The sequence below is a fragment of the Phocoena sinus genome, chromosome 20 (assembly GCF_008692025.1).
Source record: "Phocoena sinus isolate mPhoSin1 chromosome 20, mPhoSin1.pri, whole genome shotgun sequence".
NCBI classification, from domain to species: domain Eukaryota; kingdom Metazoa; phylum Chordata; class Mammalia; order Artiodactyla; family Phocoenidae; genus Phocoena; species Phocoena sinus.
Window position 1 is genome coordinate 17,649,870 of NC_045782.1, and position 22,863 is coordinate 17,672,732.

Consider the following 22,863-nt stretch of genomic DNA (forward strand, 5'->3'; position numbering starts at 1 on the left):
AATTTTGCTAGGGACTTCCCTGGTGGCGCAGTGGTTAAGAATCCACCTGCCAATGCAGGGGACACGGGTTCGAGCCCTGGTCCGGGAAGATCCCTCATGCCGTGGAGCAACTAAGCCCGTGCGCCACAACTACAGAGCCTGCGCTCTAGAGCCCGCAAGCCACAACTACTGAGCCCACACACCTAGAGCCTGTGCTGTGCAACAAGAGAAGCCACCACAATGAGAAGCCCATGCACCGCAACGAAGATCCAACCCAGCCAAAAATCAATCAATCAAATAAACTTATGAAAAAGAAAAACAAATTTTGCTAGCAGAACGACAAAAATCTGTCACTCTACTACTATAAAGCAGATCCTTAACATTCCTAACCTCCTTATGTACGTTCTGAATATCCATATCTATTCTTTTTTTATATTTTAGTTTTAATTAAAAAAATATTTTTTTCCATGCCTATTCTTTTTAATGTTTTTACAAAACATTTTAAAAGTTTTTGGAATTCCCTGGGGATCCAGTGGTTAGACTCTGCACTTCCACTGCAGGGGGCACAGGTTCGATCCCTGGTGTAGGAACTAAGATCCTGCATGTCACAAGGCGCAGTCAAAAAAATTTTTTTTTAACTTTTTAAAAACGGCAAACATTTGTTTAAAAGACACAGTAGTATATAAATTTAAAAGTGAAAACTTTTAAAATTTTCTCTCTCCTACTGTTTAGGGGGAACCCACTTTTTTTTTCTTAATTGCTATCTCTCTTACTTTTTAGAAAGATTCTACTGAACTTTTAAATGCTGCTTATATTATTTATTTATTTGGATTTTATTTAATTAATTAATTTATTTGACTGCCTTGGGTCTTCGTTGCTGTGCGTGGGCTTTCTCTAGTTGTGGCGAGCAGGGTCTACTCTTTATTGCAGCGTGCGGGCTTCTCATTGCGATGGCTTCTCTTGTTGCGGAGCATGGGCTCTAGGTGTTCCGGCTTTAGTAATTGTGGCACACAGGCTCTAGAGCGCAGGCTCAGTAGTTGTGGCGCATGGGCATAGTTGCTCCACGGCATGTGGGATCTTCCCGGACCAGGGATTGAACCTGTGTCCCCTGCATTAACAGGCGGATTCTTTTTTTTTTTTTTTTTTTTTTGTGTGTTAAATGTACATTTTATTTTATTTTTTTTTTTTTAAACATCTTTATTGGGGTATAATTGCTTTACAATGGTGTGTTAGTTTCTGCTTTACAACAAAGTGAATCAGCTATACATATACATATGTTCCCATATGTCCTCCCTCTTGCGTCTCCCTCCCTCCCACTCTCCCCATCCCACCCTTCCAGGCTGTCACAAAGCACCGAGCTAATATCCCTGTGCCTTGCGGCTGCTTCCCCCCAGCTATCTACCTTACTACGTTTGTTAGTGTGTATATGTCCATGACTCTCTCTCGCCCTGTCAAAACTCACCCTTCCCCCTCCCCATATCCTTAAGTCCGTTCTCCAGTAGGTCTGCGTCTTTATTCCTATCTTACCCCTAGGTTCTTCATGACATTTTTTCCCCTTAAATTCCATATATATGTGTTAGCATACGGTATTTGTCTTTTTCTTTCTGACTTACTTCACTCTGTATGACAGACTCTAGGTCTATCCATCTCATTACAAATAGCTCAATTTCATTTCTTTTTAAGGCTGAGTAATATTCCATTGTGTATATGTGCCACATCTTCTTTATCCATTCATCCGATGATGGGCGCTTAGGTTGTTTCCATGTCCTGGCTATTGTAAATAGAGCTGCAATGAACATTTTGGTACATGACTCTCTTTGAATTTTGGTTTTCTCAGGGTATATGAACAGGCGGATTCTTAAGCACTGTGCCACCAGGGAGGTCCCCAGGGGGAACCCACTTTTAATAGTTACAAGTTCATCTGTCCAGACTTTTTCCTATCCTTAAATATTTATATGTCATTTTTAAAAGGGATCATATAATGTGAGCTGTTTTGCAGCTTGCTTGCTATGTGTTTTCTTTTGGGTTTTTTTTTGCATCTTGGTGATCACATTTATTGGAAGGATTGGAGAAAAATAAAAATGCCATTTAGCTTAAGAATTTGTGAGTTATCTACAAATCAACTTATTTCAGAAGTGGAAGAATTCTTGGTTATTTCTTAAAATCAAAACGTATGCCCGTTTCTCTTTTGAATATCTTCTACATTTAAAGAGGCAATCATACAAAATCTCCTATTTTCCACACAGGATAAATTCTTTGTTTCAACCAACTCTCAATGGTGGGGCAACTAGCACAACACCATCTCCCCGGACAAAAAGCATCGGGGTATTCCGTTTGGTTGATTTATATATCTCTTCATATGTTTCTTCATCAATTTCTATGGTTGTCACAGTTTCTTCCACATCTCCCAATATCATATTTAAATGCTGATCATAAGCATGTAACCTGCCTCGAAGCTCTCTGTCATTTCTCATTTTCACATAGATTCGTTCATCCAGACTGAGCCTGATGAGATCCAGAGGCTCTTCTACAGTGTTGGTAGTTTGTTGCTGGTCCACGTCGTCCGCCATCTTCCAAACCCTGCGCTCTTTGCTTGCTATGTGTTTTTAATTCAAATGTAAAAACCTGTAGAACTCATAATATGGAAAATACATTATCTGGAAGATAATATTTAAATGCACAAGAATGCTTAGTACATCAGTGGCAGAGCCAGGCCTGAAGGCCAGACTTTATTCTTATCAGTGCTCTTTTCCATACCTACTACCTTTTCAACCTCTCTTCAAAGGACTCAGCCTAAAAGTGACTAAAATCAAAGAATAGGTGCCATGAAAACAATGGGGAAATAACCAATAATTCTTATCTGTACAGACATCTATTTGTTTGTTTGTTTGTTTTGGCTGCACCACGCAGCATGTGGAATTTCCCTGACTAGGGATTGAACCCATGGCCCCTGCACTGGAAGCGCAGAGTGTTAACCACTGGACCACCGGGAAAGTCCCCAAACATCTTTTTTCTTTTTTTTTTTTTTTTTTTTTTTTTTTGGCGGTACGCAGGCCTCTCACCGCTGCGGCCTCTCGCGTCGCGGAGCACAGGCTCCGGACGCGCAGGCTCAGCGGCCACGGCTCACGGGCCCAGCCGCTCCGCGGCACGCGGGATCCTCCCGGACCGGGGCACAAACCCATGCCCCCTGCATCGGCAGGCGGACTCCCAACCATTGCGCCACCAGGGAAACCCACCAGACATCTATTTTTAAAAAATGTTTTATATACAGACATTTAATATGGATATCTTTTTGGGTATTTTTCACAAATATAATTATATTTATCTGAATAGATTTCAAGCAAGAAATAAAGGCAAACCAAGTATAATTAGACACATTTTAATTTCATTTCCTTGGTAAGATTTGAATAACTATTTTTTTGGTCTTTTATTTAGTGTGATCTGTGATTATATTTTTATATTATATATGTACTTAGTGGACTTCATTTTTTTAGAGCAGTTTTAGGTTCACAGCAAAATTGAGCAAAAGGTATAGATTTCCCATATACCCAGTGCTGTCACACATGCATAGCCTCCCCATAATCAATATCAAAATAGTACATTTGTTATAATTGATGAACTTACATTGACACATCATTATCACCCAGTGTCTGTAGGTTAAATTAAGGTTCACTCTTGGTATTGTACATTCTGTGGGTTTAGACAAATGTAAAATGACATGTATCCACCAGTACCATACAGAGTAGTTTCACTGCCTTAAAAATCCTCTGTGCTCTGCCTATTCGTCCCTTCCTCCCTGGCAACTACTGATCTTTTTACTGTCTTTAAAGGTTTGCCTTTATTTTTTTCTATTATTAAATATAAAATATTTGCCAGTAACCTAAATTATTATTTCACATTTGTGTTTAGGTAAGCAGTGCTTCAAAAAATGTATCCAAAGCAAAACAATTGATTGAAAAAGCAAAAGCTTTACACATTAGTAGGTCAAAAGCTACTGAAGAAATAGTGACACCTTTAAGGCGTTCGTCCAGACATCAGACACTCCCTGAAAGGTCAGAAACAGAAGTAAGTATTACAAATATTTATTGATATAAATTCTGTTCTGTTCTTCTGTTTGAAATGGGAGAAGGAAACTTATAAAATTATAAGGTAGAATTGTAGGAAGCCCTGAGGTGGTAGAAAAAATATCATTTTCCATTCTCTTTTCAAAGGCTTTGGCTCTCTTGCCTACAGAATACACTCTGAATCCTTGTCAAGTCATTCAAGATCCTTCTTAGGCTGAACTAGCTCCTCCTTTTCCTCAAAACAACCCCCCTTCCTCAAACACACTCTTTTTGCTCTGTCATGCTAAATTATTCATTTTGCCCCAAAGGCTGCAATTTTTACTTTTTTCAGTTTGTAGTTTCAGCGTAAAATGTATATTAGGTACTCTCTTCCACCTGAGGAATTCCTACTCAGAGTTTAAGATCTTGCTAAATTATGCCACCATCTCCCTCTCTTTTTTAAAAAAATATAATATGATTTATTTAAAGTGTGCAATTCAGTCACTTTTAAAGAGTGTGCATTCATTCACAGAGTTGTGCATTCATCACCACAGTCAGTTTTAGAATATTTCCTTACCCCCAAAAGAATGAACCCTCATTCTCCTTAGCTGTCACCTTCCTATCTCCCCTCCCCCAGCCCTAGCCAAACACTAATCTACTTTCTGTCTCTATAGATTTGCCTATTCTGGACATTTAATATAAATGGTATCCTACCATATGTGTCCTTTGTATCTGGCTTCTGTCATTTAGCATAATGTTTTAAAGGTTCTTCCATGTTGTAGAATCAGTATTTTGTTTCTTTTTATTACCAAATAACACCCCATTATATGGAAATACCACATTTGATTTACCCATTCATCAGTTGATGGACATTTGGGTTGTTTCCACTTTTCGGCTATGAAAAATGCTGTGAATAATCGACTACCTACTCTTGAAAGCTTTGCTGATGCCTTTAAGACAAATAGTTTCCTTCCCTATATGTACTTTAATTTACTTTCATGGGGGTTTTTTTTTTGCATTTAGTCAGTATTACTTTCACTATACTGTATTATACTAGTTAAACTATGTTTTAAAATAAATTTATTTATTCATTTATTTTTGGTTGTTTTGGGTCTTCGATGCTGCGCACAGGCTTTCTTTAGTTGTGGTGAGTGGGGGCTACTCTTCGTTGCGGTGCGTGGGCTTCTTATTGCGGTGACTTCTCTTGTTGCAGAGCAGAGGCTCTAGGCCTGTGGGCTTCAGTAGTTGTGGCATGTGGGCTCAGCAGTTGCAGCTCGCAGGCTCTAGAGCACAGGCTCAGTAGTTGTGGTGCATGGGCTTAGCTGCTCTGCGGGCATGTAGGATCTTACTGGACCAGGGCTTGAACCTGTGTCCCCTTCATTGGCAGGCAGATTCTTAACCACTAGCGCCACCAGGGAAGCTCACTAGTTAAACGATTTACTCATAGATTAGCTCTCCCTCTGTCCCCTAAACCCTGGTGGAAACTTGACACCAACTCTAGAGTTTCATTTTTGTGTGCGTTCCCAGTGCATGCTATATTGCCTAACACATAGTAGATGCTCAATAGATGTATGCTGACCACATGAGAACTTACCAGACTACATCTAATACATATCTAGGATGTATAGTTCTGAAAGGGAATAGCCATAATTTTTATAGCTTGGTTGTATTGATTCTTTTATCTGCAATATAGTCTGTTCGTTGCTTCTTTTAAAAAGAAAACCCATGGTCATAATAAATCCACTCTTTGATCACGTGAACTTGTATGATATAAGCACAGACTATTGCCATTCATATCCTGTGTTTTCTGTGTTAGTTTCTGACAGGGAGATGTATGGAGTTGCTAATGTGATTATCTTGTCATGGCTTCTAGCACTGTAATCCTTTTGAAATTTTAATAACATTAATTGTATGTTATTAACATTTTTTTTCTTATTCTGTCTTAGGACTCTGTAATAACAGGTTCAAGTCCTACTCCTTTAAAGCATCCTGAGAAAAATCAGAAGAAACTTCAGTGTCTGAATGATGTGTTAGGAAAAAAACTTAACAAGACTCCTAAAAATGTCCCTGGTAATCAGATTTGATAACTTGATGATGAACATTAGAATGTTTTGGGGGGATTATATTGTTCTGAATTTTAACTTTATCTCATTTTGATTTAATCTCTTGTCTTATAAAATATAACCTTTTAATTATATTAGATATTTCTATTTTAATGAGTAAAGTTATAATGTAGTGAAGAGTTTTACAAAAGGTAACTGAGTGTATTTTAAGTGATTGCATTTCTTTGTATCTATTTAGCCTCAGTTAACTTAGTGGTTCCCAAAGCTGACTGATTATCAAAATCATCTGGTAAACTAAAAAAAATTTTAAATCCTTAGGTCCTTCCCTAGACATACTGACTGAGAATCTCCAGAGGTGGGTTGTGGGAATCTGTAGTTTAAAAAGAAGCTCCCCAAGAGATTCTGATATTGATTTTTTCAAGTTGAGAGATCAGCTCATTATAGAAAATTTTTTAATTAAAAAAATTTTTTTTAAGTTTTAAAAGTAGCTAGAGGTAAGTGGAGATGATGAACCTTGATTCTAACCTAAGCATTTATTTTTCTAAGGAAAAGTGAAAGTCGCGCCTTTATTTCTTACTAGAAAGGCTCAGAAAACAGCTGATCCTGTCCTTGGTTTTGATGAAAGCAGGTCAGTCTGATACAAATTTTAAAATGTCAAAATATTTCATGGAATGTATTTTGCGTTCATTTACTTTGATGAGAAAGCATTTAAGTTATCATTTGAAGCTTTGATAAATCCATTTTAACAGATGACAATATTGACAATGCTACAACTGCAATTTGAATATCTTGGTCTTTTGCAAACATTTTGTGTCCATCTCTAGACAAAACAGTGGGAAAATAAACAAGCAAACCAAAAAGCTGATTTATGAACTTGTTCAGTAAATATTTAAATACCTACTATGTAGCAGGTGCTGTTTTGGGTACTAGGAATATCATGGGGAATAAGACACATTCCCTGTCCTCAGGAGGCTTATACCCTAGAGGAAAGACAATCTCTGATTAAACATTAATTGGGCCAACAAATGAAAAATTGCAGTGTGCTAAGAAGGAGAGGTACAAAGGTCTATTAAAAGTTTGTTGAGGGGGGCTTCCCTGGTGGCGCAGTGGTTGAGAGTCCGCCTGCCGATGCAGGGGACACGGGTTCGTGCCCCGGTCTGGGAGGATCCCACATGCCGCGGAGCGGCTGGGCCCGTGAGCCATGGCCGCTGAGCCTGCGCGTCCGGAGCCTGTCCTCCGCAACGGGAGAGGCCACAACAGTGAGAGGCCCGCGTAACGCATAAAAAAAAAAAAAAAAAAAAAAAAAAAAAAAAAAAAAAAGTTTGTTGAGGGCTTCCTTGGTGGCGCAGTGGTTGCGAGTCCGCCTGCCTGATGCAGGGGACACGGGTTCGTGCCTCGGACCGGGAAGATCCCACATGCCGCGGAACGGCTGGGCCCGTGAGCCATGGCCGCTGAGCCTGCGCGTCCGGAGCCTGTGCTCTGAAACGGGAGAGACCACAACAGTGAGAGGCCCGCGTACCGCAAAAAAAAAAATTGTAAAAAAAAAAAGAAAAGTTTGTTCAGTCGATTTGGTCTGGGCAAGCAAATATTTTCTTTTTTTTTTTTTTTGCGGTATGCAGGGCCTCTCACTGTTGTGGCCTCTCCCGTTGCGGAGCACAGGCTCCGGATGCGCACGCATCAGCGGCCATGGCTCACGGGCCCAGCCGCTCCGCGGCATGTGGGATCTTTCCAGACCGGGGCACGAACCCGTGTCCCCTGAATCGGCAGGCGGACTCGCAACCACTGCGCCACCAGGGAAGCCCGTGATCAGAGGGTTTTAAACAGAAGTATGGATAAACATTTGGATTTTGAAAGTTTTATTTGACTGCTGGATTAATTTGGCTCTTGTACAGAGAGTGGGATGGAGGAGGGATTAGAGTGGATGCAAGGGTTTGGGTGTGAGATGATGGAGGTGTGGACTCAGGTGCTGGAGATGATGTATGAAAAGATTTTAGGAGATAAATTTAAGAACCCTTGATGATTAATTAGACACGGGGGCTGGGGGTGGGAGAGATGAAGGTAGAAGGATGACACTTAAGTTCTGGTCTGTGCCAGTAGATGGCATGATGGAAGAAGACCAGGTTTAGGGACATGAATTCAGGTTATTTGTTTTTTTTTCCTGTTTCAGTTTTATTGAGGAATAACTACATATTGTTAAACGCACAAATCTTAAGCATACAGTTTTGATAAGTACACTTATCAAAGTGTATCAAGATGTCAAGATATAACATCTTTCTTTTACTCCCTAACGGTTACTTACTCTTTTTCTGTATCACTACCATCACCACCACAACAAAAGGTTACCACTTTTCTGATTTCTATTACCATCAGTTAGTTTGACTTCAGTTGCCATGGGTTAGTCTTGTCTGTTTTAGAACTTCATGTAAACTTTGTATATATTGTTTTGTGCCTAACTGCTCTTGTTCAGTACACATATATTTTTTAAAATCAACTTTATTCAGGTATAATGTACATACAATCATATGCACCCATATTAAGTAAACAGTTTGAGGTTTAACAAATGTACACATCTGTGTGATCGCCACCATAATAGAGAACATTTCATCACTCTCAAAAATTCCCTTTTGCCTCTTTGCAGTTCATCCCTGCCTTCCACTCCCAATGCCATGCAACCTGTGATCTGCTTTCTGTTGGTATAGATTAGTTTGCCTTTTCTAGAATTTCATAGAAATGAAATCATACAGGAGGTACACTTTTGTCTCTGGCTTCTTTCAGTCAAAGAATATCAGTAGTCTATTCTTTTTTATTGCCAAATAGTATTCCTTATACGAATATATTTACCACAATTTATTCTTTTATTGGTGGCCATTTGGGTTGTTTCCAGTATTTACCCATTTACTCATGGATTCCTGTTTTATTCTCTGGGTTTTAATCCATTAATAATTTTAATGCTCAAATTGATTCTAATTTGGCCATTGGAAGCCCTTCAGCTTGGATTCTATGCCCCTTTGACACATACTCATCATTTATAGAGCATTTCTTACTTTTTTGAACACAAAGATATTCCAGGCTCATCTTTTATTTGCCCTGCCCCAGCTCTGTAATTAGCCTCTTCTGCAAGGAGCCCTGGTTCCTTTTAGTGGAGGTGCTTATTTTGCTCCTGAGGTATCAGTGCTTCTAGGCTTTCTCAGCAGATAAAGCTAGGAAATACACACATACACACACACACACACACACATCAAAACTATTTCTAACTGTATATAATATATGTGTGTATATTTTTTGTTAGTACCTTGTACCCCCTCCTTAAAGTTTACCTTCCGCTATAGGCACATACTAATATAGCTACTTCACCCATCTTTTCATCCTTCCCTCCAATTAATAGTCAAAAAGGTACACCTCCTCTTTTCTGAGATTAATCTCTTCAGTCTGGCTTTAGATCTCATCTTTTCTTCATTTCTCTCAAATGGGAAAGGAATAGAAATTTTTGAAGCCTCTTCTTAATTACCAACCCAAATTTCAGTTTGCAGAGAATATTACAGTCCTCACTCTATATATGGCAGGCTAGGAAGGGTGTATAAGCCGTGACACACCAGCACCATGCTCTCTCCCCTCCGCCACTCCATCATCCCATCCTCCTCTACCCTTTCACCAACTTCCCGCTAAAGTCAAGATTCTTATGATTAGCAATACAAGATAAGCCAGGTGAAACTGAGACATCAATAATAAGGGCCTTAAGGTTCCTGCTATTGTATTGGAAACAATATTACCATAGAAGTTCTTGTATTAACTTTTAGAAATGTGGCACTGATTTTGTTTTCTGCTTATAATATAAATGTATGTTTAAATTAAAAAAAAAAGGAAGACAGACATTTTGGTGGATGTCCTTCAAGACATTATTTTCTGTATATACTTATTTTTATTTAAATTTTTTTTAACACTGAAAGACTTTCGTTTTTACGATAAGCAGAAAAAGAATTTGACCAGCTAACATCTCAGGTAGCTGATTAAATTTTTTCGAATAAAATTAAAAAGTATTTATTGTATAGTTAGTTTATTTTTTTAAGTGTTTATAACCTTAGCTCTCCTTTTCTTACATCATTTTCTTAAAAGTCAAGATGCAACTGAGAAGCCTCAGGCTTGTGACGTGCAGTTTAAAGCAAAGCGTGACTTTCTAATGAGTGGTTTGCCAGATTTGTTGAAACGACAAATTGCAAAGAAAGCTGCTGCGTTAGATGTGTACAATGCAGTGAGTACCAGTTTCCAGAGCGTCGTTCATGTTCAGCAAAAAGATGATGGTGAGTTTATTACTATGAAATATTTTTAAATGTTAGTAGTAATATGAAACTATGTAAGTTGGTTTAAGGTGAGACAAAGGTTTAGGTATAATTCTTATGGGGATTTTTGTGGGAATTTAGTGTTTTATCCTCTCTTCTTCAGCCTTGGACTAAGGAAGGGGGTGGGGCAAGAAAGCCAAAGGCATCCTCAGCCCTTACCCCTGATGCCAGGGGAGAGCAGGCACATGTGTGGGCCCTTAAATGAATGCTGTCCAGGGCTTCCCTGGTGGCGCAGTGGTTGAGAGTCCGCCTGCCGATGCAGGGGACGCGGGTTCGTGCCCCGGTCCGGGAGGATCCCACGTGCCGCGGAGCGGCTGGGCCCGTGAGCCATGGCCGCTGAGCCTGCGCGTCCGGAGCCTGTGCTCCGCAGCGGGAGAGGCCACAACAGTGAGACACCCACGTACTGAAAAAAAAAAAAAAAAAAAAAAAAATGAATGCTGTCCAGACGGGCGCTGTGTTCTAAAAGGAAGGCAGTTCCCTTCTGAAATCATAGCCTGTGTGTGAACAGATCATCTTTAAGAATTTCTCAGAGGAGCTCCAGCCCGTCTTTGTCCAGTCTGCTGTTCACTGTTCAAGGGAAACCTGTTTGCCTCCTTTCCAGAACAGCTTGTGCTGTTTAGTACCACAAAAGTATCTTGTGGGCTATATCCTGGAATTGGTAACAGGGAGCTCCATTGGACCAACAGTGGAGCAACAGTGCTCCATTGCTCTAGTTCGCTCTTTTCTCACATGCACTGTGCACGAGAGCGAGCTGTTTGCCCAAGCCTTGTAAGGTGGTGTTAGCTTGATCCTGAGCTAATTCTCTTTGGATCCAAGTGCTATGGCAACCACAGTCCTACTTTACTTATGTAGTTTTTAATTACTGGTAATGTACAAAGCGTTCTATCTTTACTTTGTTGTTGTTCCTACCTGGAGTTTTTTTGTCAGCACAAAAACAGTTATATTCTTCTCAGCTGGCTTTGTGGTTTGGTTTGGTCTATTCCCTCTACTTATGAAATGTTCACTATGTTCTGTTCTCCTTTCTTTTCCTTTTATGTTTCTGACCTTGATAGTTTTTTTTTTTTAAACCCACATTTATTTATTTATTTTTGGCTGTGTTGGGTCTTCGTTTCTGTGAGAGGGCTTTCTCTAGTTGTGGCAAGCGGGGGCCAGTCTTCATCGCGGTGCGCGGGCCCCTCACTATCGCGGCCTCTCTTGTTGCGGTGCACAGGCTCCAGACGCGCAGGCTCAGTAGTTGTGGCTCAGGGGCCTAGTTGCTCCGTGGCATGTGGGATCTTCCCAGACCAGGGCTCAAACCCGTGTCCCCTGCATTAGCAGGCAGATTCTCAACCACTGCGCCACTAGGAGAGCCCACGACCTTGATAGTTTTTGAGTTTTGTTTAGCCTCTCTTTTATGTGGAACTTCCCAGTCAGTCTTTCTAGTAATATTCCACTTTTCTTTTTTTCCCAGTTCTTTCACTGGCCGTTCTGTTGATGAAGGCCTTCTTGTTACTTTTACTAGTTTATTTTTTTTTTTACAGATTTATTTAATTTTCTTTTTTGCTGCATTGGGTCTTAGTTGCGGCACGCAGGATCTTCGTTGTGGCGCGCGGGCTTCCCTCTGGTTGTGGCGTGCGGGCTCCAGAGCACATGGGCTCTGTAGTTGTGGTGCAGTGGGCTCCCGAGTGTGTGGGCTCTGTAGTTTGCACATGCAGACTCTCTAGTTGAGGCGTGCGAGCTCAGTAGTTGTGGTGCATGGGCTGACTTGCCCCACAGCATGTGGGATCTTAGTTCCCCGACCAGGGATCGAACCTGCATCCCCTGCATTGGAAGGTGGATTCTTAACCACTGGACCACCAGGGAAGTCCCTAGTTCAGTTTTATAAAGCATTTTCTAATAGTACGTTCAATTATAGAAGTTAGTTATGCTTTTCCTTAGGATCATGCCCATGCTCACCTAGTAACAGAATCTGGATTTCAGGATGCTAACTGCCCCTGAAATTTTTAACCTGATTAGCAAGGTTGATTTAAAAAGGAAAGAAAATATGCTAATATTTGCTTATTTTTAACAATTGGGAGGGAAGACTGGGTAATTTTTATGAATTGTATTTGTTGGAGGTGAGGGTATTGTTTCCTGTATACTCATTTGAGCTTTGGTACATTTGTGTTAACTATGTAGCTGTTGTCAAGTCTTCTCATGTTTATTTAGTTGGTATTTGATGAGTGGATAAGGATATGAATGAAGGGAATTAACATAATTTCTCTGTTTTTCTTTAGGGTGTCGTTTGTGGCACTTGAAACCACCCACTTGTCCTCTCTTAACTAAACTTAAAGAACTGAATACTAAAGTAATAGATCTCTCAAAATGTGTCATGGCTCTTGGTGAATTTTCAGCATTGAATTCAAATTCAAAAAGTAATAATTCTGCTGTTGTGGTAAGTGTGAGAGTGGTCATCCATTGTAGGCAGTTTCCTTCATATCTTTCAGAGGGAAAAAATTTTGGATATTTACTGTTGTGGCCTAAAATTCATCTCTTCCTAGAGTCCAATTTTAAAAAATAAATCCCAGTTGAAGTACATATCTGTTTTAAATACTCCTAGAGCTTTAAAAACATACTAAGAATTAATGATAGCCAGTTTTAAAAGAATATTAGATTACATAGCACATTTAGATACTTTATCAGTCAGAATTATAATCTCAAAAATGAGTAAAATACAATTAGTTGAAAAGAAAGAACAATAAAAATATGAATTAAGGAACTTCCCTGGTGGCACAGTGGATAAGACTCCGCGCTTCCAATGCAGGGGGCCTGGGTTCGATCCCTGGTCAGGGAACTGGATCCCACATGCATGCTGCAGCTAAGAGTTCACATGCCACAATTAAGGAGCCCTCGAGCTGCAACTAAGGAGGCCATGAGCCGCAACTAAGGAGTCCTCCTGCAGCAACTAGGACCTGGTGCAACCAAATAAATAAACAAATAAATATTTTTTTAAAAAACGAACCAAGTCCTTCTAAAGCTGTGCAAATGCAGCTTTGCCATCAAGGTTGTATTTAGTGACTAAAGCTAATCCTACCAATGACATAGACTTACAGACAGAAAGTAGTTGGTAGTATTCTGATTAATATTAATGGACAATGTGGGTTTAATTGAGCATTTTATTCTTTATTGCAGTTTGTTGGGAGAAGGAAGGATTTGACTGAAGAAGTACGAAATCTTTTGCTGGAGGAAATTAGGTGGTCAAATCCCGAGTTTTCTTTGAGGAAATACTTCCCTTTGCTTCTAAAAAAGCGAACTGAGCCCCAGGTACTTTCCCAGTGTCATCGTAAACAAGGTTAGTGATAATTATTATTTCTGTTAACATTTCCGTTTTGAAAACACTAAGCTTAGCCATTGACTCTTGGAAGTGGTCACCACCGAGAGAACATTGCTTATGGTTGATAGGGAGAGCTGTTCAGTTAAAGTAAAGCAACTTGTGTGATACAGTGTTAGCCCCTGACAGCTTCCAGAGTTGGCAACACAAAGACAGCTTTAATTATGTTAAAATACTAATAATTTATTTAAGGAAAGCCTTAGATTAGGTAGTTTATATAGCCCGTACAAAAGGCAATCTAAATAACAAGTTATCCAGCTTGCTTTCAGTATGCCACATTTGATTCTTGCGTTTTCACATTATAGATAAGGCTATTGGATATTTTGAAGTGGTATTAAGATTATTGGATATTAAAATTTGTTTTTTGTTGAGTAATAAGCACATGCATTTCAATAATTCCCCAAATAGAAAGTCCAAAACTAGAGCCTGACGTCAGTCGAAAAGAAACCAAAAGGAAACGAGTGGAAATGGAAAATCATAAATCCAAAAGAAAGAAACCAAATGAGTATTCAGACAGTCCAAAAAAGATAAGTGGGAAACTAGAAGAACTTGACAAAAGAAACAACTCCAGTGGGATAAAGCTAGATTCTTCCAAAGGTTTATTTCCTAAAACATCCAGGAAGAAACGAACAGCTTTGAGTACAAGGTGTAAAGTGGAAACAGCAGCTGTAGAAGATTCTGATATTCTGATAATAGATGGTGACAAGTCTACATCAGAAGTATCTTCTATTCCAGGTAAATTAGACTTTCTCCCTCTGGTCCTAGAGGTTTTTTTGTTTGTTTTTAACTTCTCATTTTTTCCCCTGTCTCTTAATATATGCTCACTGTAACATTCAAACAAAATAAGAAGTGGAAGCCTCACTGATTAGAGTCTTCAAATAAACACGTTTAACAGATTGCTGTTTGGTCTTTGATTTTTCTGTGCTTCCCTAAATACATATGCTTTTTTAAAAACCTGGAGACTTCCCTGGTGGTCCAGTGGTTAAGACTCCACGCTCGCAATGCAGGGGGCCCGGGTTCAGTCCCTGGTCAGGGAACTAGATCCTGCCTTCTGCAACTAAAGATCCCGCATGCCGCAACTAAAAATCCCGCATGCCCCAACTAAAGATCCTGCATGCTGCAACTACAAAAAAGATTCCACATGCCGCAATGAAGATCTCGCACACGGCAACAAAGATCCTGAGTGCTGCAACTAAGACCCGGTGCAGCCAAATAAATTTAAAAAACAAACAAACAAAAAAAACCAGGGGCTTCCCTGGTGGCACAGTGGTTGAGAGTCTGCCTGCTGATGCAGGGGATGCGGGTTCGTGCCCCGGTCTGGCAGTATCCCACATGCTGCGGAGCGGCTGGGCCCGTGAGCCTGCGCGTCCGGAGCCTGTGCTCCACAACGGGAGAGGCCACAGCGGTGAGAGGCCCGCGTACCACAAAAAAAAAAACAACAACAACCTGGAATCACACTCTACCTATTACTTTACACCTGTTTCACATGTTTTTGACATATTCCCATTTGGTTACGTAGCTTTTCTGAAACATTCAATTGAATTAATTCATCCATTTAGATTATGTTTTGATAATTTGTACAGCAAGTCTCTGTATTTTTTAAAAATTATTTATTTATTTACTTATTTATTTTTGGCTGTGTTGGGTCTTCGTTGCTGTGCACGGGCTTTCTCTAGTTGGGGCGAGCGGGGACTACCCTTCGTTGTGGTGCGCAGGCTTCTCATTGCAGTGGCTTCTCTTGCTGCGGAGCATGGGCTCTAGGCGCACGGGCTTCAGTAGTTGTGGCACAGGCTCAGTAGTTGTGGCTGACGGGCTCTAGAGCGCAGGCTCAGTAATTGTGGCACACGGGCTTATTTGCTCTGCAGCATGTGGGATCTTCCCAGACCAGGGCTCGAACCCGTGTCTCCTGCATTGGCAGGTGGATTCTTAACCACTGCGCCACCAGGGAAGCCCCTCTATATTAAAAAAAAAATTTTTTTAATTAATTAATTTATTTGTTTTTATTTTTGGCTGTGTTGGGTCTTTGTTGCTGAGCACAGGCTTTCTCTAGTTGCGGCGAGCGGGGGCTACTCCTTGTTGTGGTGCACGGGCTTCTCATTGCGGTGGCTTCTCTTGCTGTGGCGCACAGGCTCTAGGCACACGGGCTTCAGTAGTTGTGGCACGTGGGCTCTAGAGCGCAAACTCAGTAGTTGGGTGGCCAGGCTTAGTTGCTCCGCGGCATATGGGATCTTCCCGGGCCAGGGATCAAACCCCTGTCCCCTGCATTGACAGGCAGATTCTTAACCACTGCACCACCAGGGCAGCCCTTTTTAAAATTTTTCTTGGAGCATGGTTGATTTACAATGTTGTGTTAGTTTCAGGTGTACAGCAAAGTGAATCAGTTATACATATACCTACATCCACTCTTGTTTTAGATTCTTTTCCCAGATAGGCCATTACACAGTATTGAGTAGAGTTCCCTGTGCTATACAGTAGGTTCTTATTAGTTATCTCTTTTATATGTGGTAGTGTGTATATGTCAATCCCAATCTCCCAATTTATCCCTCCCTGTCCTTACCCCTGGTAACCATAAGTTTGTTTTCTACATCTGTGACTCTACCTCTGTTTTGTAAATAAGTTCATTTGTACCCTTTATTTTAGATTCTACATATAAGCAATATCATATTATATTTATCTTTCTGTGTCTGACTTACTTCCCTCAGTATGACAATCTCTAGATCCATCCGTCATTTTTTAAAACTATTTTCATGCATTGACTCCACTAAATAAACTATAGATTCCCTTACCCCACAAATTCCACTGGGGTTTTGATTTTGCATTAGAATGTAGATTAATGCCACATGGTGCGGCCAAAAAAAAAAAAGAGAGGGAGATACATACCACAACATAGATTAATTTGGAGGGGACTGGCATCTTCCTAACTCTTCTCAATTGGGAGTGTAGCATCTCTCCGTTTACTCAGGCTGACCTCCTAGAATGTTTTAATGTATCTTTTTAGTTGTCAAGAAGAGGCTCCAAAAAAAAAAAAGAAGAGGCTCCATGAAAATTATGCTGCATTTGTTCTTTAGATTATTTCTTACAGTACAAATTATTTTTCATATTTTGTGTTTCTTGAGCGATTATTAAAATTTTTAATGTATACTTTTAAATCTTATTGTCATAAGACTTTATGGTGGTTAGCTTTTAAGAGGGAAGGGTTTTGATGTGAAAAATTTTTAATGTAATGTTAAGTTTTGAAATTGCCTTTTTGGCAATTTGTAAATAAAAGTATTTGTACAAATACTTATTGTTACATGAAAATAATATAAATGCCTAAGAATATATGTTTATGCCAAGAAACAAAATACTTTAATATATATTTTTTGCTTTAGATTCTGGAACTGAAGACATGCTTTGGACAGAAAAGTATCAACCTCAGAACTCCGGTGAACTCATAGGCAATGAGCTAGCTATTAGAAAGTTACATAGGTTGGTAAGATTTGTAAAGGAATTGAGAAATAGTTTTTTTTTTTTTTTTTTTTTTTTTCAGTACGCGGGCCTCTCACTGTTGTGGCCTCTCCCGTTGCGGAGCACAGGCTCCGGACGCGCAGGCTCAGCGGCCATGGCTCACAGGCCCAGCCGCTCCGCGGCATGTGGGATCTTCCCGGACCGGGGCACGAACCCGTGTCCCCTGCATCGGCAGGCGGACTCTCAACCACTGCGCCACCAGGGAAGCCCGAGAAATAGTTTTTGAATCTAGTTTTAGTATTTATTTTATTTGTGCTAAAATCTAGAAATTATAAAGTAATACATCACAAGGTAAAATCTTAAAAAAAAAGAAAAAGGAAGAAGAATTTTCAGTGAAAAGTAAATGTACCTCTTTTCTCCTGTTTCTACTCCCTAGAGGTAAATGACTATTAAAATTGTCTTGTAAAACCTTCCAGAAAAATTTTAATGCATATATTTGCTCCTTTCTTCCTAACAAATAGGATCATATTACTACTAATTCAGGTAATAATCCTTTGTCTATAATTCCCACCTCCAAAGAGTTCTGGAAATTTAAAGTTTATTAACTTTATTATATACATAAAGTTTATTATAGTCTTTATCAGTCCCACTTAGTAGGAGTTCATATTTTTTTAACTAGAAATATTCAGTGATTATGGATGTACTGCCACAGACCCACTAGGGGTATTATGTTTTATGTAGTATATGTACCAAATTACATTTCTAATATCTGAAAAATCCTGAATTCTAAAACTCATCTGGCCCAAAGGATTTCATACAAGGAATTGGGACTCATAATAAAACCTTTGAGATTGGCATTGTTCTAAGCACTTGATCATGCTTAGCTCATTTGAACCTTAGAACAATCCTATGAGGGTAAATACTGTTCCTCATGAGGAATGTGGCCCAGAGAGGTTGAGTTATTTGTCCAAGGTCACACAGCTAGAAAGTGGTGGAGCTGGAATTTAAACTCAGTCTAGCTCCAGACTAGAACTTAATCTTTCTACTCATACTTAGCATTGTATCAATATATTAGACATCTTTTTTTTTTTTTTTATTAGACATCTTTCATGTCACCATACAATCTACTCAGTTCTTCATAGTTTCTCTGTACTGATTTCTTATGTGAGCATACATACCATAAGGTATCTTTTCCCTTACTGATGTATTTTTAGGTTTTTCCTTTTGGAGGCTAATATAAACAGTGTTGCAGTGAATATCCTTGCACATATTGTCTTGAGGATTTCGGCAAAAATTACTTCATTTTAAAATATTCATGTCCATGTAAAATTATTTTACTATATAGTTGATTCAAAAATGTTATGGAGTTCTTAAAAACTAACAATATACCATCACTTCCCCCGACAATCATTTTAACGTATCATCTAAGAGATATCTATATTCTGTGAATTTTTTTATTAACATACATTTTCTTATGGTAGTTGGTTGAAAGACTGGAAAAGAAGAGCTGAATTGGAAGAAGGACAGAATTTGAAGGGAAAAAGAGATGAGAAACAGGAAGGTATTTTGAGTCATTTTTTTCCATTTCACTGAACATTTTTAGAATTAGATTAGCTGAAAATTTTCATAAAGCTGCTTGTTTGATATTTTATATTTGGTTTTTTAGTTTTTGTACGTTGAATTTCCAACGTTTATTGGCAAGAAGTTTGTGGGATTTGGTCATTGGGTTTGGTGAGACAGAATTGATGCCTAAGCAGTTGTTTTATGTGCATTTGAATGATTTTTCAGATCCATTGGACAGCATAGACTTTAAAGGCAGTTCAGATGATGAAGAAGAGAATCGTCTTTGCAATACTGTTCTTATAACAGGGCCAACAGGAGTGGGGAAAACTGCTGCGGTATATGCTTGTGCTCAGGAGCTTGGATTTAAGGTTAGTGGACAAATGTTAATGTAATAATTACCCTTGAAACAAAAGGAAACATCAACCATTCTGCCATTTTTTCATATATTCTTTTAGATATTTGAAGTGAATGCCTCTTCTCAGCGCAGTGGTAGACAAATTCTGTCTCAGCTGAAGGAAGCTACTCAGTCCCATCAAGTAGACAAGCAAGGTGTAAACTCACAAAAACCCTGTTTTTTTAATAGCTACAACATAAGCAAGTCACCAAGTAAGTAAATTATTTTCCTGAAGTTGTAATGTTTAAAAACTTAAAATCTAAGAAAATTTTAATAATTAGCATTTTTTTTAAATAAATTTATTTATTTATTTTTGGCTGCATTGGGTCTTCGTTGCTGCATGCAGGCTTTCTCTAGTTGCAGTGCGTAGGGGCTACTCTTCATCATGGTGCGCGGGCTTCTCATTGTGGTGGCTTCTCTTGTTGTGGAGCACGGGCTCTAGGCCCATGGGCTTCAGTAGTTGTGGCTCGCAGGCTCTAGAGCGAAGGCTCAGTAGTTGTGGCGAACGGGCTTAGTTGCTCTGTGGCATGTGGGATCTTCCCCGACCAGGGCTCAAACCCATGTCCCCTGCATTGGCAGGCTGATTCTTAACCGCTGCGCCACCAGTGAAGTCCCAATAATTGGAATTTTGCCATTCATTTTTAATCTTTTCCTATATATATACATGCCTTTTTCATTTTTCTTGGACTTTATGTTTTAAAACAAATCTCAGGACCATCACATAATTTTACTCATGTATATATATTTCAATATGTAGCTCTAACTGATAAGGACTTTTTTAAAAGCATAACCACTATATCATAATCAGACCTAACAAAATTAACTATATACCTTAATTTGATGTAATATGTAGTTTAATTTCAGTTTTCTGTTTCAAATGGTTTGTTCAAATCAGGATCCAAACAAGGTCCACAGTTTACATTTGATTAATGTCACTTAAGTTTCTTTTAATCTAACAGCTCCCTCACCCTTTCATTTCATGTCATTTATTTGTTGAAGAACATGGGTCATTTGTCATAAAATTTCTCACATTCTAGATTTGGCTGATTATATCTTCATGGTATCAGTTAACACATTCCTCTTCCTTGTATTTCTTATAAACTGGCAGTTAGATCTGTGGGGTTGATTAGATTCATTTCCATTTTGGTGCTGGCATACATGCCAAGAGATACGTAATGACTGGTTATCCCACTTTTAGTGATATTTAAATTTTTTTTTTTTTTTTTTTTTGCGGTACGCGGGCCTCTCACTGTTGTGGCCTCTCCCGTTGCGGAGCACAGGCTCTGGATGCACAGGCTCCACGGCATATGGGATCTTCCCGGACCGGGGCACAAACCTGTGTCCCCTGCATCGGCAGGCGGACTCTCAACCACTGCGCCACTAGGGAAGCCCTAAATATTTTTAAGATTATACCTCTTTCCTTATGGTGTTAAAATGCCCTATTTAAAAAAAAAAAAATTATTTATTTGGTTGCGTTGGGTCTTAGTTGCGGCTTGCAGGCTCCTTAGTTGTGGCATGTGATCTCTTAGTTGTGGCATGCATGTGGGATCTAGTTCCCAGACCAGGGATTGAACCCTGGCCCCCTGCGTTGGGAGCGTGGAGTCTTAACCACTGCACCACCAGGGAAGTCCCTAAAATGCCCTATTTTTATGACATGATTGTGATATCTAAGATAAATTTTTTCAAGCTCAAAATTTTCACTAAGTTTTCTGAACACCTATGATATGCAAGGTCTATGAGGGTACAAGAAAAGAATAGGACACAGTCATGGAATGGTGCACATATGCTGGTACATAAAGAAGATCCTGCTCTGAGTCCATATGATAATAACTAGCACTTGTAAAGGCTGAATGAGGGTACTTAGAGAGGAGCAAAGGACACGCTCTGGAATAAATGCCAGGCCACTGTTGGGCTTCTGAAGGGTAGACATCAGCCATTTGTTTTTTAACTTTGTATCCATCTTTCATAGCATATCTAGAAAAACATATCGTTTGCTTGCAATATCAGTTTACTGTGGGTTAAATTGAAGTTGCACAGGAAAGTCTGTAATGTGCTTAGTAGGTACCGATATCACTTTTTCTCCAGCCTCTTCTGACCTCAAGCAGATGTAGACAGTGAATTAAGGAATTATGAAGATTTTTGCTTCAAGAATATATGTTTCTTGGAAAAGAGTATCTTTTCCAAATGATTGGTTTTGCCTTCTCTACTGGTTGAATAACTAACAATACAGTAATATTTGACTGTAAAGAGAATGTAAGAAAGAAAAAGAATTTTTATAACTTTGCTTTTTAACTGGTAAGGGTAGAAATATACTGTGGATGACTCAATCTTGCCATCTGTTTAATTTTTAGAATATTTGTCTTTAAGTGAAATTTGTTTTTGGCAGAAAAATTAAGCTCCCCCAAGAAGGTTGTTACATCACCAAGAAAACTTCCTTCACCATCACCACAAAGTAGTGGACCAAAGCGAGTACTTCCACCTAAAACTTTGGCAAATTATTTTAAAGTGTCTTCTAAGCCAAAAAATAATGAACAAATAGGAGCACTTCTGGAAAATAATAAAGGTAAGATACTAAATTGACAGAGGCCCTGATAAAATAAAAATATGATCACAGTTCATGAGTTCCTATTGCTATTTATTAAACCTCAGTTACACTGAAGGTCATATATATAGGAGTGTTGATACTTTGTTTCAGTTTTGATAATGGATTTCAGTTTGAGTTTATTCTGTGGAAATATCCAGTGTTCTGTTAAAAGTTGATTTTATCTAAAATATTAATGTTTTATTTATGCAGGAATCAAAAATTCTTTTGAACAGAAACCAATTATTCAGACTAAATCTACAAACACAACTAATAAAAATGTCAAAGAGTTTGGGGCTGAGGAGCCCAACAGGAAAAATGCAACATCTCTCATTCTGTTTGAGGAGGTAGGCTTACAGAGGTGTACATTTGTGATACCTCCTGATAAAAACTTATTCTAAAGATTACTGTATGTTTTACTATAAAGGACTGTAAAATAGCCAAGAAGGTCAGGAATAATTTTATCTATTTGAAATTAAAGTGAATGAAACTGTCAGCCATAGAAGAGTTTTTTAGGAACATGATGAATGCAATTCAGTTACTGTTTAGTGTTTGTAGAAATTATTCTGACCCATACTTATCCAATTATAGGTGACTGCATTTTTTTGTTTTTAACGTTTGATAATTTTTTTACCCTTTTAATAGTATAAGACGTTGTAAGCTTTCGGCATGGTGTGAAGTCACACTGTTCACAAATTCATAAATTCTGGCTCTAATAGACATATAGTGTATCTACTATAACTGATATGATAACATAACAGTTATGATAACATAACTGATATCCAATAAGTGTATTGTTACTACATTAATATTCTAATAACCATTTGTTCTTAGGTTGATGTCATTTTCGAAGAAGATGCTGGCTTTTTGAATGCAATCAAAACATTCATGGCAACCACGAAAAGACCTGTAATCCTTACAACAAGTGGTAAGTAACCAGTGATTTTACAATTAATTACTTTTGGTTAAAATATTTGGGGAAAGCTTCTAATTTTAGTTAGATATGTTCCTTTAGAAGTCTGCTGGTAAATTAAGTCTGTTTTTTTCCGTAAAACGAGGAGGCTTCTAAATCTTTTTCTTTTTTTAATTAATTATTTTTGGCTGCAT

At 38.9% G+C, this 22,863-nt stretch overlaps 2 protein-coding genes across 3 annotated transcripts in view; one reads left to right on the top strand and one right to left on the bottom strand.

Moving 5' to 3' along the window:
- Window positions 1-22,863, top strand: part of ATAD5 (ATPase family AAA domain containing 5) — a 38,190-nt gene that overhangs the window by 7,303 nt on the left and 8,024 nt on the right. For both annotated transcript variants that reach the window (XM_032617870.1, XM_032617871.1), the window contains exons 4-17: window positions 3,889-4,044; window positions 5,969-6,092; window positions 6,632-6,713; window positions 10,199-10,383; window positions 12,678-12,835; window positions 13,573-13,732; window positions 14,180-14,506; window positions 17,143-17,239; window positions 18,700-18,779; window positions 19,007-19,149; window positions 19,237-19,387; window positions 21,562-21,738; window positions 21,970-22,103; window positions 22,591-22,684. In XM_032617870.1, coding sequence (XP_032473761.1) covers window positions 3,889-4,044; window positions 5,969-6,092; window positions 6,632-6,713; window positions 10,199-10,383; window positions 12,678-12,835; window positions 13,573-13,732; window positions 14,180-14,506; window positions 17,143-17,239; window positions 18,700-18,779; window positions 19,007-19,149; window positions 19,237-19,387; window positions 21,562-21,738; window positions 21,970-22,103; window positions 22,591-22,684 — 2,068 coding nt within the window. The remainder of the gene's footprint in view (window positions 1-3,888; window positions 4,045-5,968; window positions 6,093-6,631; window positions 6,714-10,198; window positions 10,384-12,677; window positions 12,836-13,572; window positions 13,733-14,179; window positions 14,507-17,142; window positions 17,240-18,699; window positions 18,780-19,006; window positions 19,150-19,236; window positions 19,388-21,561; window positions 21,739-21,969; window positions 22,104-22,590; window positions 22,685-22,863) is intronic.
- Window positions 2,179-2,558, bottom strand: LOC116746391 (U6 snRNA-associated Sm-like protein LSm3). The gene has a single exon (XM_032617872.1). The coding sequence runs from the start codon at window positions 2,547-2,549 to the stop codon at window positions 2,241-2,243; it is 309 nt and encodes a 102-aa protein (XP_032473763.1). The 5' UTR covers window positions 2,550-2,558; the 3' UTR covers window positions 2,179-2,240.